General features: G+C 45.5%; 2 protein-coding genes across 4 annotated transcripts in view; one reads left to right on the top strand and one right to left on the bottom strand.

Annotated features, from left to right (window-relative positions):
• GPAT2 (glycerol-3-phosphate acyltransferase 2, mitochondrial) overlaps positions 1-6,579 on the top strand; it is a 277,049-nt gene extending 270,470 nt beyond the window's left edge. The window contains exon 22 of the mRNA XM_075346194.1: positions 6,061-6,579. Within this exon, the coding sequence (XP_075202309.1) occupies positions 6,061-6,180 (120 nt within the window). The 3' untranslated portion in view covers positions 6,181-6,579. The remainder of the gene's footprint in view (positions 1-6,060) is intronic.
• Positions 5,940-15,600, bottom strand: part of LOC142304127 (oxaloacetate tautomerase fahd2, mitochondrial-like) — a 66,197-nt gene continuing 56,536 nt past the window's right edge. For all 3 annotated transcript variants that reach the window (XM_075346191.1, XM_075346193.1, XM_075346192.1), the window contains exons 6-8: positions 12,851-12,959; positions 9,963-10,050; positions 5,940-6,585 (exon numbers count right to left, since the gene is read on the bottom strand). In XM_075346191.1, the coding sequence (XP_075202306.1) occupies positions 6,523-6,585; positions 9,963-10,050; positions 12,851-12,959 (260 nt within the window). In that variant the 3' untranslated portion in view covers positions 5,940-6,522. The remainder of the gene's footprint in view (positions 6,586-9,962; positions 10,051-12,850; positions 12,960-15,600) is intronic.

The raw sequence follows: 15,600 nt of genomic DNA, 5'->3' as shown, positions 1-15,600 counted from the left end.
CACAAGACGCACTAAATGTTATTGTCAGAACTCGATTGTCCCTCCAGATTTATGTGGTTTTCCATCCGTATAAGTACAGCTCCTAGCGTACACAGTCAGCACAGTGGGACCTGCGAGCATTGCTGCTGTTTGCTATCCAGGGCTCCTGCCACTGCAGTAATCATGAAGGCTTCAGCCCCTGTGTTCACAGACATTTGCTTCTATATAATAACGTCCCTAAAGCCTTGGAAATGTGTAGGAAGGAGAATAGAGTAAGGATAAGCAGTTTCTATTAGATCGGGAGGATGGTAAAAGCTATCTAAATGCAGTGATCCTTGATATACTCACCCATCAGCCCTCACTATTTCTGAGAATACAGCCCCATCCTATCCGCTCACCTGCAATGAGTCGCCTACTCCAGACAAAACCCACTGAATTTACCACCGTCCGGATTTGCCCTCTGCAGATGGTACATATTTTAAGGATAGACCACTAAAAGGGTTGTCTCATTAGGTTCTTCAGCAACACACCTCTACTTGCAGAGTATGGTGTGCTCCTAAAGATTGACAGCTTAGGGCTCTGGCGTGGCTGCACCACTGGCACAAACTGTGCTTTCTCCAATTCTTTCAGCAAGGCACTTCCTCTGCAGCATCAGAGAAGCACAGGGGCACTGCAGCTTGCCAGAAAATTTAAAGAGGAATTTATTTGAATACATCACCAGAACCACTGCCAGTACATTAATACATCACCAGATCAAGTTTTTAAGTTTTAACAAAGCTATGAAGTATGTTATGGATTATTGCTACATGTCTACAAGCTCAGAACCACCATCAGCACATGAATTGGGAGAGAGACCCAATGTCAGTACATTAATGCAGAACAATAACCACCCTCAGCACATGAGTACAGCATCTGAACCACCATTAGCACATGAATGCAGAGCCACAGTGGAGCCATAACCAGTCAGTACATAAGTACAGCATCAGGACCACCATCAGCACATAAATGCAGAGCCAGAACCACAGTCAGTACTTGAATACAGCATCTGAACCACTATCAGCACATGAAGCCAGAACCACAATCCGTACATGAATACAGCATTATAATCATAGTCTACATGAATATGATACCAAGCTTAGTACAGTGATCAATTGTAATGTTAGGTCAGCCCCATATACAATAGTATAGTATAACCTACAACTCTCAATATGTCTTTAACAATGGTAAGGAGATACTTGGAGTTGCTGATACCAGACATCATCAGACTATGAAACATACTAGAAACCAAAGTACTGATGAGAGGTAGTCCGTATCACAAATTAACCCCTTTGTGACCGATAATGTATATGTATATCATCGGCTGTGTCCCTACCATTGATGCTGAATCACACGCTGAGCCTGCATCTTATGCCGCACTTGATGACAGCCCTATAAACAAAGATACCTCCCATGCCGTGTTTCTGAATAAATAATTGCCTCTCACTGTGCTTCTTGCACAAAATATGCGACCACACTGCTACTCTCTATAATTTCCCCCACTATGCCCCTCTCCATAATTTCTCACCACGCTGTCCCTCTTCCTAATTTCTCCCCACGCTGCCCCTCTTCCTAATTTCTCACCACGCTGCCCCTCTAACTAATTTCTCCCCACACTGCCCCGCTTCCTTATTTCTCCCCACACTTCCCCTCTTCCTAATTTCTCCCCACACTGCCCCTCTCCAAACTATCTTCCCCACACTGATCCTCTGCATAACATTCCCCCTACACTACCTTTCTCCATAATATCCCCACTGCACCTCGCCATACTGTTTTACTTTTAAAGTTTTCCCCGCCCCCTACCTAAAATAATGAGATATTTTTAATCTTCGGCTCCTTCATGGAGCGCTCCCTGTTTCATGTGGTGCCAGCTGCTGCACATAGGGATAGGGCTGACTAGCGCTCTTGTGCCTTAGTCCTGGCGATCAAATGGTCAAACATATATGTTTTTTAGGCTCAAATACATTTGAATATAGGAAAAAGGGAGGCAGCATCTCCCCGTTTCTGAAGGAAGTAACAATCCCTTTGGTACGCCGCATGTTGTGCAGTCATGGTTTTAGGCCCTGTGCGCACTTAGGCTATGTGTCCACGCTGCGGAAAATGCGCGGATTTTGCCGCGGATTTCTCGCGGAAAAGCTGCAGATTTTCCGAAAATCTGCAGCAGCGGCACTTCCCAGCCATTTCTATGGCATTTTGGAAATGCTGTGCCCATGCTGCGGAGTTTTCCGCGGCGGATTTGGTGCTGATTTTGATCCGTAAAAATCTGCAACATGTCAATTATTGTTGCGGATTTTGATCCGGATTTTGGCCTGAGAATTGGGGAAAAAAAAAATCCGCACCAAAATCTGCACCTTTGAAAAGATGCGGATTTTGCGGGAAAGCCGCGGATTTTGATGCAGAAAAATCCGCAGCAACATTCTACCGTGGACACATAGCCTTACCGGATTTTGCCGCAGATTTTCTGCGGATTTGCTGCATGTTTCGCTGCAGAAAATGTTCATAACATCTCTGCAGTGATTCACCAGCAAAACCTATGGGAAAAAAAAATCCTGTGCGCACTATGCGGATTTTGACAGCTGCATGTTTTGCTGCGGGATTCCCGCAGCAAAAACAATTGCATGTCAATTCTTTTCCGCACATCGCTGCGGGATTTCACTCCATTGACTCCAATGTAATCGTGAAATCCCGCAGGGAATAACGCAGGCAGCAAATTCTGTGCGGTTCACTGCGGTTTCCTGCGTTATTCCCTGCGGTATTTCGCGGTTTACCTCCGGTAATGTACATCACTTGCCTGCAGTTTTGCAGGGAAGTGATGTCATTACAGGAAGAGGAAGCGGAGCAGAGAGTAAACACACACAGATCACAGACACACACAGACATCACAGACATAGAACACAGACACATAGAACACACGCAGAAATCAAATGGACATATAGTAAACAAAACACGTGGGCTCCGCTGTATATTTACCGTCCAGCCGAGGTAAACACACAGCGGCGGCCCGGTATTCTCAGGCTGGGGAGGGAGAGGGACAGGGTTAATGTCCCCCGCCTCACTCCCCCTCCCGCAGCCGAGAATATCAGCTGCAGCTGCCCCGGGACTGTCACATGCATTATGTGGCAGTACCGGAGTGTCCCCGGCTCTTCTTGCTGCCGTGTAGCAGTGGCAGTCAAGGTAATACAAGGAGTTAATGGTGGCGGATCACCGCCATTAACTCCAGGCTTGATCATGGCAGCGTCTATGAGACAGCTGACATGATCAACCCGTAAGTAAAGTGAAAAAACACATACACCGAAAAATCCTTTATTTTAAATAAAACACAAATAAGCCTCGTTCACCCTTTTATTAACCCCTCCCGAAACAAAGCTCCGACGTAATCCACAGCTCCGGCGTCCTGCGATGCTTGCATCCAGCCGCGACTGACACAGTCACTGCTGAATGCAGCCTCGCAGCGAGACAGCAGAGGTAACTCCAGAGCATTTCCCACGGTCGGTAATGGGAACTCACTGCCGACCGTGAGAAATGCAGAGTGTGCTCACAGGGAATCTATCTATCCCTCTGTCTGTCTATCTATTCTTCTGTCTATTTCTCTCTCAGAATGAAATGACTTTTTTTTTTTTTTTTTCAATGTGCTTTATTGCATTGAATGCAATAAAGCACATGTACCAACCCGCACGCGGCAATACCGCGAACAATGCCGCGGCAAACCGCATGCGGTTTTTGGGTGTGGTTTCCCGCGTTTTTTTTACCGCGGGTGCGGTAATCTTTGAATACCTGCGGAATTTTCTTGAGAAAATTCCATTTTCCAGTGCGCACAGGGCCTTAAAACAAGGTGCCTACAATCGGAAAAACCTTGATTAGTAAAGCAGCCACTGCTGATAGACTCCAAAGGGGGCCGGTAACCTAGGAAATGAGTAGTAAGCTATACAGCTGAAAATCCCTTCATTCTTAGGAAAATTAGAGGATTTTTAATAGGAGGTAAATGGCAAAGTTGCTTGTTTTTACACTCACTGACATTTTACCCTTGTAACTCCTTCCCAACAAAACGATCTTCCATTTTTGCACTTTTGTTTTTTCCTCCACGTAGTCCAACAATCATAACTTTTATATTTTTCTGTCGACATAGCCACGTCTTTTTTTTTGTGGGACATGTACTTTTAAGTGGCACCACCCGTTTTATCATGTGACATGCAGGAAAGTGAGGCAAAATAATGAAAAAAGCGCAATTTCGCAATATTTTGATTTACCAAGTTCATTTTATGGTAAAAATGCCCTTGCAATATGATTCTCCCGGTCAGTACGACTATGCAGATGCCAAACGTGCATAGATTTTAATTTAATTGTTAAAAAGCAAACATTTTTTTAAAAAAAAAGTTTATGTCCTTGTGACGTCATTTTACAAAAATGCCTGTTTTTTGCACACCCGAGTCAGTGTTTTTACTGATATAACTTTGGGGTTGATAACAATGTTTTCATCTGTGTTCTGGTGGCAGACAAAAAAAGCGTAAATCTGGTGTTTTTGATATTTTTGTCGTTATGCAGTCTACCAATTGGATTAATTTACTGTATGTTAGATTTTTACGAACGTAGGAATACCAAATGTGTATTTTTTTATGTTCAATTAAGAGAAAAGTGGGCGATTTTAAATTTTTATGGTTTTTTTTCATATTTTTGAAAACGTTTTACTTTATTTATTAGTGCTCTTAGGGGACTTGAACCTTCCAATCCAATCATCCGATGACTTGTGCTATACGTAGCAGTGCTATGCTATGGCGTGGCTATGTATAGTGAAAATCACAGTCTCCTATGAATGGCAGCCATGGGCTGGTTTTCACAGGAGTGTTGTTGTAATGACAGGCGGTTGTCTTCAGTAGACCCCCCCCCCCCGTTGTCATGGCAACCCATCAACACCCTATGATCATGTCAGGGGATTGATGTGCTGGCATTCATTGAGTGCCGTGCCGCTGTCAGAGATTGACAGCGGCATTTAACAGGCTAACAGCTGCCGGTGGAGCTCATTCATGGCAAGTAATACGGAGCGAGTGGAATGCGATAAAAAAAAAAAATCGCATTCCACTCGGACCAATATTATTCTATGGGGCCGCTTCCATGAGCGATTATTTTCTCAGCCCTAATCGGACCGAGAAAACAGTTGCAGCGTGCTGCGGGCGCAATGCGATTCTGTTCCACTCACACCCATACAAGTCTATGGAGCGAGAGAAACATCACACTGCACTCGCGTTACACTGGTGTAATGCAAGAGCAGTGCAGTTCTCGTATCACCCGGCAACGGAGGAGATATGGAGATAAATCCCTCCCCTCTGCAACTGTGGTCTGATTGCACGATTGGACCACAGTCGCATGACACTCGGCTCCTGCTGTGCTGCGAGCGTGAGCCGAGCGTCATGCGAGGACTTGCAGTAATCCCCATGTGGCCTCAGCCTTAGAGGCAAATGATGGATGAATACTACAATAACCATCTGCTGTCAAAGATGCGGGCTCAGCATCTGAGCCCGCATCAAAGTCAGGGAGGTGGCCTATGATGTACCAGTACGTCATACGTCACTAAGGGTTAAGAGATGAGAATAACCCTTTACTATTCTTGTTTGGAAAACCTTTGTCTGACATAAACTTAATATGACCACTTAAGGCTTGTGCAGAAACCAAAAGATTTCTCTGCCCTCTCCTGATGGGATCAAGTTCCATTTTTGGCAACTGACATACAGCCTTTAATAAAACCATGGTTTCATGTTCACCATTGTTTGCGTTTGGGCCAGTAATGGGGTGCACAGACTCATACAGCACAGACCTCATCACAGACACCCCTTGTAAACACCACAATCAGCCAATTGTAGCAGATCTGGCTCCTAGCTATGGGGGGGATCATGGCCCACCGGACAGGATCAGGACAATTTCTCAGATACTGAATCACAGTGCACAAGATTTATTTTGCAGCCTTGAGGATGGCATTTCTGTATTATAAAGTCATCTGTATGCAGTTGACTATTGTACCCCCGATATAAACCTGCTGGTCTGGATTTGCAGGTATTCGAGCGTTCATCGAGCGGTCACGGGTCCATTCTCCACCTCTCAGAGACCTTTCTTCTAGAGGAAAACTGCAAGAAGCTGACGTCCTTCATCCAGCAGTTTATATACAGACGCTGAGCTGCCGAGGCCTATCCTGTGAGACTAAGTATCATTTCATCTGCACCGATCTGAAGCAAGGCATCTAACGAACTGGTGTTGGAAACTACTTTTGTTTTGTTATGTTTTTTTTAGTAAAATATCTGGCTGTCATTATATCACTATGATCGTTACATTGTATCTAGATTGATTTGTTTCTTGTTTGAATTAAACTCTGATTAGAGATCCGGTCTGGACGGACGCTCAGACGGCCGAGGCGCAGCAGGAATGGCTTCTGTTGCTGTGCGATGTGTGATTTGCCTGTTATTAAAGCCGAGTGCTGTGCACCGCGGTGTCCGCTCCTCTCTCGTAATGTCCGGATCGTCACACCACAGGGTTACTAATCACTCCCAGCTCATCAATTTCACATTCAACCACATCTCCGGCCTGAAAAATAAAATCAAAGCAACTGATTGTTAAAAAGACACATTTAGTACCATTTATAACATTGTGCAGGAATTGGGCTGATCGCCGGGTCATGTACAGAGGTGTCCGTCCTAAATTGTCTCTAAACCTGACATGTTCCACATCTTGTGACGTATATTCTAGGAAAAGTAAAAAAAACCATACGTGTGATAGATGCCATCAGTCACCCATCCTTTTCTCCTTCAAGGGTATTTCCATTGACATAAATTGACCAATTCTTAAAAAGCTTGCACTCCCTGTGTATATGTGCATGTGTGACTGTATTAAATGGAACCTGTCAGCAGGATATTGCTATGCAATCTGAAAACAGCATGCTGTAGGGGTTACACTAGGGATGATCGAATACCTCAAATATTCGGCTTTGCGAATATTTGCTGAATATGTCGCCGCTATTCGACTATTCACAAATATTTGATGCGCAATGTAAGTCTATGAGAAACCCGAATAACAACTATTTGGGCTGCCTATAGACTTACATTGCGCATCGAATATTCGCATAGCGGCGACCTATTCAGAAAATATTCGCGAAGCCGAATATTTGAGATATTCGATCATCCCTAATTAACACATAGAATTCAGGGATGTCTCTTGTCAAGCAGCCTGCTGATTACCTGCAAAGTTTGTTTTAGTTTCAGGACCTTATCATTGCTGGAATACATTGCCTTGTGCTTGGCAGTCCGGCACGCCCCATTCTGTGATAAGCAGCTCACTGTCTATAGGCATTGTACATACAAGCCTGGTGTGCGAGGGAGCAGCTAAATCTAAAAACTCTTGATTGTGACAGAACAGCTGAACCCAGTAATATAAGTGATACATCATTGGATTCAGGGTCTCTTTGCCTACACCATGCAGCTCTCAGATAAGGTAGCAAAAACCTGACAGATTCCCTTTCATATAATCACCTACTTGCACTTTCTCCGGGATCCTGCGATGTTCTGCTTCTCTTCTTAGTAACATCACTGCCCTTCACACTTTCCAGGTCACACTGAGCTATACTTAACCCAGAAGTGGCTTTTACAATGTAAGTCTATGGAGAGTCAGAACACAGCTGTAAATGCTTGCACTGTAAGGGACATCTGGCTCAAGCATAGAGCGAGTCCAAGAGTGTGAACAGCGGTGATATCACTGAGAAGAGGAGCAGAACGATGCTGGATGCCGGAGAGAGCAGCGGTAGGTGAGTATATTATACACGGACACTACATGCACGTATACACAGATTTATTTTCATGTGAGGCTTCTTTATATAAAAAATGCCCCATAGGCAGTTAAGAGTAAAAAAAATAAATAAATAAATAAATTAGGAATACGCTCTAGCTTGAAACCTGGTCACACCAGCGCCGTCCACGCTGGAACTTGGGACCGGAAGTGGTGACGTCCCATTCTTTGGTCACCTGAGCGCTGGGGCCTGTGTTTTTTTTTATTATCGTGGTGTTCACTGGCTTCAGAGCAACTTATATGGCTGCATTTGAAAGAAATATCCACCACAAAGAAGTAATAAAATCGAAGCAATGCCTGGTTTAAATATAGATTAAAATACTGATGCAGGGCTTTATATCCACTATTACTTTAGTCAGATGTGGCTTTAACCCCTTAACAACTAATGATGTGCTATGCAGCTCATGCATCATATCCCTGCCTTTGATGCAGTCTCGAACGCTAAACCTGCATCTTTCCCTGCAGATGAAGGCTGAAATAGTCAGTCTTCATCGGTGCCCTCCCTGCGGCTGTTAACCTGTTAAATACTGTTTTCAATCTTTGACAGTGGCATTTAACACGTGCTGTTACAACCCCCCCATCAGCGCTCCCCGCAATGTGATCACAGGACACCAGTGAGAGGTGATGACCCCTGGCTGTCAGGACAGTATTCCTGTGAAAACCAGCCAGTGGCCGACGTTCATAGGAGACTGAGTTCTTCAATATACAGCTGTGTGTGGTATTGCGGTCTATGGAACAAGTGATCAGACAGTTGCAGGTTACCTAAGGAGACTACTAAAGGGAACCTGTCAAGTGCAATATGCCCCCAGGACCACGAGCAGTTCTGGGTGTATATTGCTAATCCCTGCCTAACAGTCTCTGTATACACTAGCATAGATAAAGAGATCTTTAGAAAAAGTATTTCTAAAGATCAAATATTATATGCTAATGAGCGCAGGGACTAGTCCTGAGGGTGCGAGTTCCCTTGGCTAGTCGGCCCACATTGCATGGTAGCACTCCTCTGTGGGTGTACCAACATGCTAATAGTGGCAACGCCGCACATACCTCACTCTTCATGGCAGCCAGCGGAGGATGGATGTACCCAGGACTTCCAATCATGCGCACTAAACTGATGCTAGGTTTAAGCTTCCTGGCTTCAGTGATGTATAGTGCGCATGAGCGGAAGTGCTGAGGACTCTGGATCATGCGCAGAGCACATCCATCCTTCGCTAGCCGCCATGAACAGTGAGGTATGTGAGTGTTGCTGCGTATTTATTAGCATATTAGTACGCCCACAGGGGTGTGCTACCATGCTATGTGAGCAGACTAGCCAAGGGAACTCACGCCCTCGGGACTAGTCCTCGAGCTCATTAGCATATTTATATGAAGTTCAAATCACCCACATTAAAAACAAAGAAATAAAAAACAAACACATATTCCGTATTGCTACATTTGTAAAGGTTGTATATATCAAAATATGAAATAAATTAATACGATCAGTAAAAAAGTGACAAGAGAAACAACTCAAAACCCCAAAATTTCTGTTTTAGTCGCCGCAACAACAGATGAAAATGTAATAACATATCTACCCCAAAGTAATATCAATAAAACATCAGCTCAGAGCACAGAAAACAAACCCTCCCCACACATCCCCAGATCGAAAAAAAAATGAAAACGTTGCGGCTCTCGGAAAGTTGTAACACAAGCAGAAATTTTTTTTTTACCAAGTTACTGAATTTTTTTTTTCTCTACTTAAATAAAATAATAAAAATACATGTTTGGTATATACGTAATTGTACTGACCTGGAGAATCATACCGCCAGGTCAGTTTTATGGTGAAATGAATGCTGTAAATAATAGCTATATGCAAATCAGGCTGGAAGTGCACTGGGGGCGTGTCATTGGAAGCAGTGCAATGCATTGCCCCGCCCCCAGTGCACTTCTAGTTTGATTTACATATGGCTTATGCACTAGGTTTCTCATGACTGGAACATCGGACCACTACATAAGTATTATAATTTTCCCTGTGGGACTTGGGCCCATACAACTATACCACGTGCTGATAGGCTTCATTTGATAATGCCATTCTTCATATACAGAAAATAGAAGTGCGAATTACAAGTTTTATGGTCGACATCTCTCACCTTAAGGAATACCGGTGGTTTCCTGAATACCCCAACTCCAGGGGGTGTCCCAGTGAGAAATACGTCTCCTGGATTTAATGTGACAAATCTGAGAATGATACATAGCCAAGTCAGAATATGTAGTGACTTCTGTAAGGTGTAGTAATAATATCAGTTTTAAATCAGATTTACACTAGGGCAATATTCACACATGCGGAGTTGGTGCAGACTTTACACTTGGATTTTCTGTAAGTAAAATCCATAGAAGTAGATGAGCTTTACCTAAAGGCCACTTTACACACAGAGATAAATCTGTGGCAGATCTGTGGTTGCAGTGAAATTGTGGACAATCATTGTTCAATTTGTACACAGCCACAGACCTGGCACTGATTGTCCACAATTTCACTGCAACCACAGATCTGCCAAAGATTTATGTGTGTGTGAGACATGGCCTTAAGTCTCATCCACATGCTGATTTTTTTTTGTGCAGAATCACAGCATGAATTTAATTTTGCTGTGTTTTTTAAAATTATGGAGCGTGTCACCTTCTGTTGCAGAAACATTCTCAAATCTGCAAGGTAAACTACGATTTGGCATTGTTTAGCTTCCTTTTTTTTTTTTTTTTTTTTTTTTTATTTCCGCACAAAAAAAAGTGTATGAATAAGTGTGGAAAATTTGTGCTGATTTTAATGCAAGAATGCTGTGGATTTCAGTTTAGAGATCAGTGTGTAAAATCTGCCCCATTGTCTCTTCAGTGAGGAGTAGACGAACTCTAGTGCCACCTATTGGTGGTAGCAATCCTAAAAGTCAAAAGTAACCCTTTAATGAGCCTTGTCAGATGACTTGGGATTTATGTCAGATCAGACACTGTGTTTTGGAATGGTTGTCTCTCGTCAGTGCAAAGTATGAGATCTGATCTGGCTATATGAGAGGCTAAGACAGGGACTAAAGGGAAAGCTATTCTCCTTGTGGAGACTGACACATTAATCCAGCATTTCAGTAGTGAGGAGACTTTAAGGCGCAATGTGGCTTAAAGTCTCCTCACCACTGGCATGCTGGAATGATGTTTCAGTCTTCTCAAATCTGCCTCAAACATTCAACATCTGAACCCAGCTCACCTCTTTAATACAATGATTGTATAATAGGAGTTCACACATTAATGCTCCTAATGTTTTTGTAAAAACATGAGAAAACTGAAATTTGTGTACAAAGTAAACTCTGCACATCCATAAGGCACATCTGCCCGATGCTTTCTGGATGTTGGGTGTGTGGGTGTGATGTTTTCAGCTGTGATTTAGTTATCTGGCACTTTTCTCTGCTTCCTCATCATCTGCGTACAGTATGTCCTTGCCATATAACAAAACAGCAATATTGGCGATCATCCCATTAAAATGGGCATAAGTCTTGCACCTTGAGTAGAGACATGCAGAACGCTATGGTTTTGTGTCTTTACGTACGGGCACCGAGCAGAGGTGAAGAGGCAGACATTTAGGGCACAGACACTTTGCTAGATTTGACCAAAGGTTTATAAGTACCGTATTTTTCGCTTTATAAGACGCACTTTTGTTCCCCCAAATTTTGGGGGAAAGTAGGGGGTGCGTCTTATAAACCGAATATACGGATTATATACTGCAGGGTCCAGGGTAGGTGGGGGCCGCTCTGGAGCGGTGCTGGGGGGGCTGGTGGAGGCTGGTAGAGGCTTGTGAAGCTGCGGGCGGCAGACTTTGATCTCCTGCACCCGCTCATATAATATACATAGCCGCTGTCCACAACTGTGGTGCTGAAACTGCACCGCGGCGATGGGCTGGGGGAGCTGCGCATATTATATGTGCCTGTGCACCCCTTTGATCACACATGCCCCCCCTGTGTTAGCTATGGCCCCCATGCTGCTGCCCATAGTAAAATAATAAACTCTTTACTCACCTCCTCCAGCGTGTCTGCCCGGACTCCCTCCTGCTGCTGTGATCAGGCACGCAGAGATGTCACACTGCTGTGCCGATCACATGACCGGACCGTGAACCAGGAAATGCAGGAGGCCGGAGCTCAACCCCGAGGAGGGGTACACGAGGGAGCACAGTGCTGGAGAACCAGGAAATGCAGGAGGCCGGAGCTCAACCCCGAGGAGGGGTACACGAGGGAGCACAGTGCTGGAGAACCAGGAAATGCAGGAGGCCGGAGCTCAACCCCGAGGAGGGGTACACGAGGGAGCACAGTGCTGGAGAACCAGGAAATGCAGGAGGCCGGAGCTCAACCCCGAGGAGGGGTACACGAGGGAGCACAGTGCTGGAGAACCAGGAAATGCAGGAGGCCGGAGCTCAACCCCGAGGAAGGGTACAGAGGGAGCACAGTGCTGGAGAACCAGGAAATGCAGGAGGCCGGAGCTCAACCCCGAGGAGGGGTACAGAGGGAGCACAGTGCTGAAGAACCAGGAAATGCAGGAGGCCAGAGCTCAACCCCGAGGAGGGGTACACAAGGGAGCACAGTGCTGGAGAAGGTAAGGAAAGAATTTATTTTACTAAAAACAGCAGCATGGTGCCGTGTGTGTGCCAGCCACAGGGGGCAGCGTGTGTGCCAGCCACAGGGGGCCAGTGTGTGCCAGCTATAGGGGCTGTGTGTCAGGCATAGGGGCCGTGTGCCAGCAATAGGGGACATGTTGCATCACTGGGGGACGTGTGCCAGCACAAGGGGGCTATATTCAATATAAGGTGGCCATATCCAGATGAAGGGGGCTAATTTTAGGATGTGGGGGCTATGAGGGACATATACTCTATATGATTTGTTAGACGAACACTGGCATTATAAGACAGACCCTATTTATTAACAAAAATTTTCTATTCCTTCACCAAATTTGGGGGTGCGTCTTATAATCCAGTGCATCTTATAAAGCGAAAAATACGGTAAGTCCTCACTTGGAGACCCAGGCGATCAGAGCTTCCGTCTTAAAAACCATCTGCTTGGTGTTACTATTCTGGACGAGCTTCCCGTTCACACGACAGCGGATTCCAAGGCCATGGGGGTCTGGGAAGGAGAAGAACGAGATTAATCCTGCAGTGATAATATTAAAGGGTCTGTCCAGAAAGTCCTGACACTATGGAAAGTTTAGTGGATTCATAGGGCCTACTTCTCATCTGCATTTTTTGGGGTGACTTTTTTTCCTCATGTTATTTAATTGATGGTTTTTCCACCTTATTATTCAAAATGGTGCAGGCGACGCGTGGATTTTGTTCAAAATTCCAAATATGCTCTTTTTTGGTCATTATCCTTATTTGCGACTTGTAAGATTTGCACAAAAATGACAAACATACAGTTGGTACAGAAAGTATCGGACCCCTTTAAATTTTTCACTCTGTTTCATTGCAGCCATTTGGTAAGTTCATTTTTTCTCATTAATGCACACTCTGCACCCCATCCCCCCATGACAGAAAAAAAACAAATGTAGAAATGTTTGCAAATTTATTAAACGGGAAAAACTGAAATATCACATGGTCATAAGTATTCAGAGCCTTTGCTCAGTATTGAGTAGAAGCACCTTTTGAGCTAGTACAGCTATGAGTCTTCTTGGGAATGATGCAACAAGTTTTTCACACCTGGATTTGGGGATCCTCGGCCATTCTTCCTTGCAGATCCTCTCCAGTTCCGTCAGGTTGGATGGTGAACGTTGGTGGACGCCATTTTCAGGTCTCTCCAGAGATGCTCAATTGGGTTTAGGTCAGGGCTCTGGCTGGGCCAGTCAGGAATGGTCACAGAGTTGTTCTGAAGCCACTCCTTTGATATTTTAGCTGTGTGCTTAGAATCATTGTCTTGTTGGACGGTGAGCCTTCAGCCAAGTCTGAGGTCCAGAGCACTCTGGAAGAGGTTTTCTTCCAGGATATCTCTGTACTTAGCTGCAATCATCTTTCCTTCAAATGAAACCAGTCGTCCTATCCCTGCAGCTGAAAAACACCCACATAGCATGATGCTGCCACCACGTTTCACTGTTGGGATTGTATTGGGCAGGTGATAAAGCAATACTACTTAGAATTATCACCAAAAAGTTCTATCTTCGTCTCATCAGACCAGAGAATCTTTTTTTCTCATAGTCTGGGAGTCCTTCATGTGCTTTCTGCAAACTCTATGTGGGCTTTCATGTCTTGCACTGAGAAGAGACTTCTGTCAGGCCACTCTGCCATAAAGGCCCTACAGGTGGAGGGCTGCAGTGATAGTTGACTTTGTGAAACTTTCTCCCATCTCCCTACTGCATCTCAGCCACAGTGATCTTGGGGTTCTTCTTTACCGCTCTCACTAAGGCACTTCTCCAACGATTGCTCAGTTTGGCTGGATGGCCAGGTCAGGAAGAGTTCTAGTAGTCCCAAACTTCTCCTCTTCCATTTAAGCATTATGGAGGACACTGTGCTCTTAGGAACCTTGAGTACTGCAGAAATTCTTTTGCAACCTTGGCCAGATCTATGCCTTACCACAATTCTGTCTCTGAGCTCCTTGGGCAGTTCATTTGACCTCATGATTCTCATTTGGTCTGACATGCACTGTGAGCTGTGAGGTCTTACATAGATTGGAGTGTGCCTTTCCAAATAAAGTCCTATCAGTTTAATTAAAACACAGCTGGACTCCAATGAAGGAGTAGAACCATCTCAAGGAGGATCACAAGGAAATGGACAGCTTGTGACTTAACCCCTTCAGCCCCCGGGCACTTTCCGTTTTTGCGTTTTTGTTTTTTCTTTGTCGCTCCATTGGGAGACCCAGACAATTGGGTGTATAGCTTCTGCCTCCGGAGGCCACACAAAGTATTACACTTTAAAAAGTGTAACCCCTCCCCTCTGCCTATACACCCTCCCGTGCATCACGGGCTCCTCAGTTTTGTTTTATGCTTTGTGTGGAAGGAGGCACACATCCACTCATGCTTTCCCATTTTAGTCAGCAGCAGCTGCTGATTTTATCGGTTGGAAGAAAAGAGGGCCCCCACAGGGCCCCCGGCATGCTCCCTTCTCACCCCACTACGTCGGCGGTGCTGTTAAGGTTGAGGTACCCATTGCGGGTACAGAGGCTGGAGCCACATGCCGTTTTTCCTTCACCATCCCTTAGAGGCTCTGGGAGAAGTGGGATCCTGACCGGTCATCCATTTACTGGGACCGGGCTCCCTCCGCAGCCCCTGTGGGAATCTGACGGACAGGAGTCTATGTATCCTCAGGGACATGGCCCTGCATCTAAAGGTTCTCTGTGTCCCCATGGGGACTGTGCATGGAGCGCTTGTTTCACAGACGCTGCAGCAGCTGCTGGTTTGTGAAGACCGGGACTTCCGCGCCGACCGAGCCTGTTTGTCGGCCGCGGTATTAAATTTAGTCCCCGGCTTCATTGCGGCCTAGTACCATAACTCCCGCCCCCGGGCCTGCCAGTCAGGGGTAAGGGCGGGACGGTCGACCTGACGTCGGCAGTGAGGGCTGGAGCAGACTTTAGGTTTCCTCCCCCCCCTCACTGATCACTGTGGGCCCCGGATTCCCGCACTTTACTAGTCGCCGCCCACGGCTCCCTCCTCCCCTGAGAGCTCCGGCAGCCATTTTTACACACATTCTGCCGGTGGAGGATTTTCAGGAACGAGCTCTCAGGGCAGCTCTGGGAGACCTAAGGCAGGGAATCTGGTGGACACACACTCCGCTTTGGGCGG

The sequence above is a fragment of the Anomaloglossus baeobatrachus genome, chromosome 4 (assembly GCF_048569485.1).
Source record: "Anomaloglossus baeobatrachus isolate aAnoBae1 chromosome 4, aAnoBae1.hap1, whole genome shotgun sequence".
NCBI classification, from domain to species: domain Eukaryota; kingdom Metazoa; phylum Chordata; class Amphibia; order Anura; family Aromobatidae; genus Anomaloglossus; species Anomaloglossus baeobatrachus.
The sequence above is the reverse complement of the archived record's forward strand: the minus strand, read 5'-3'. Positions and strand labels throughout refer to the sequence as shown.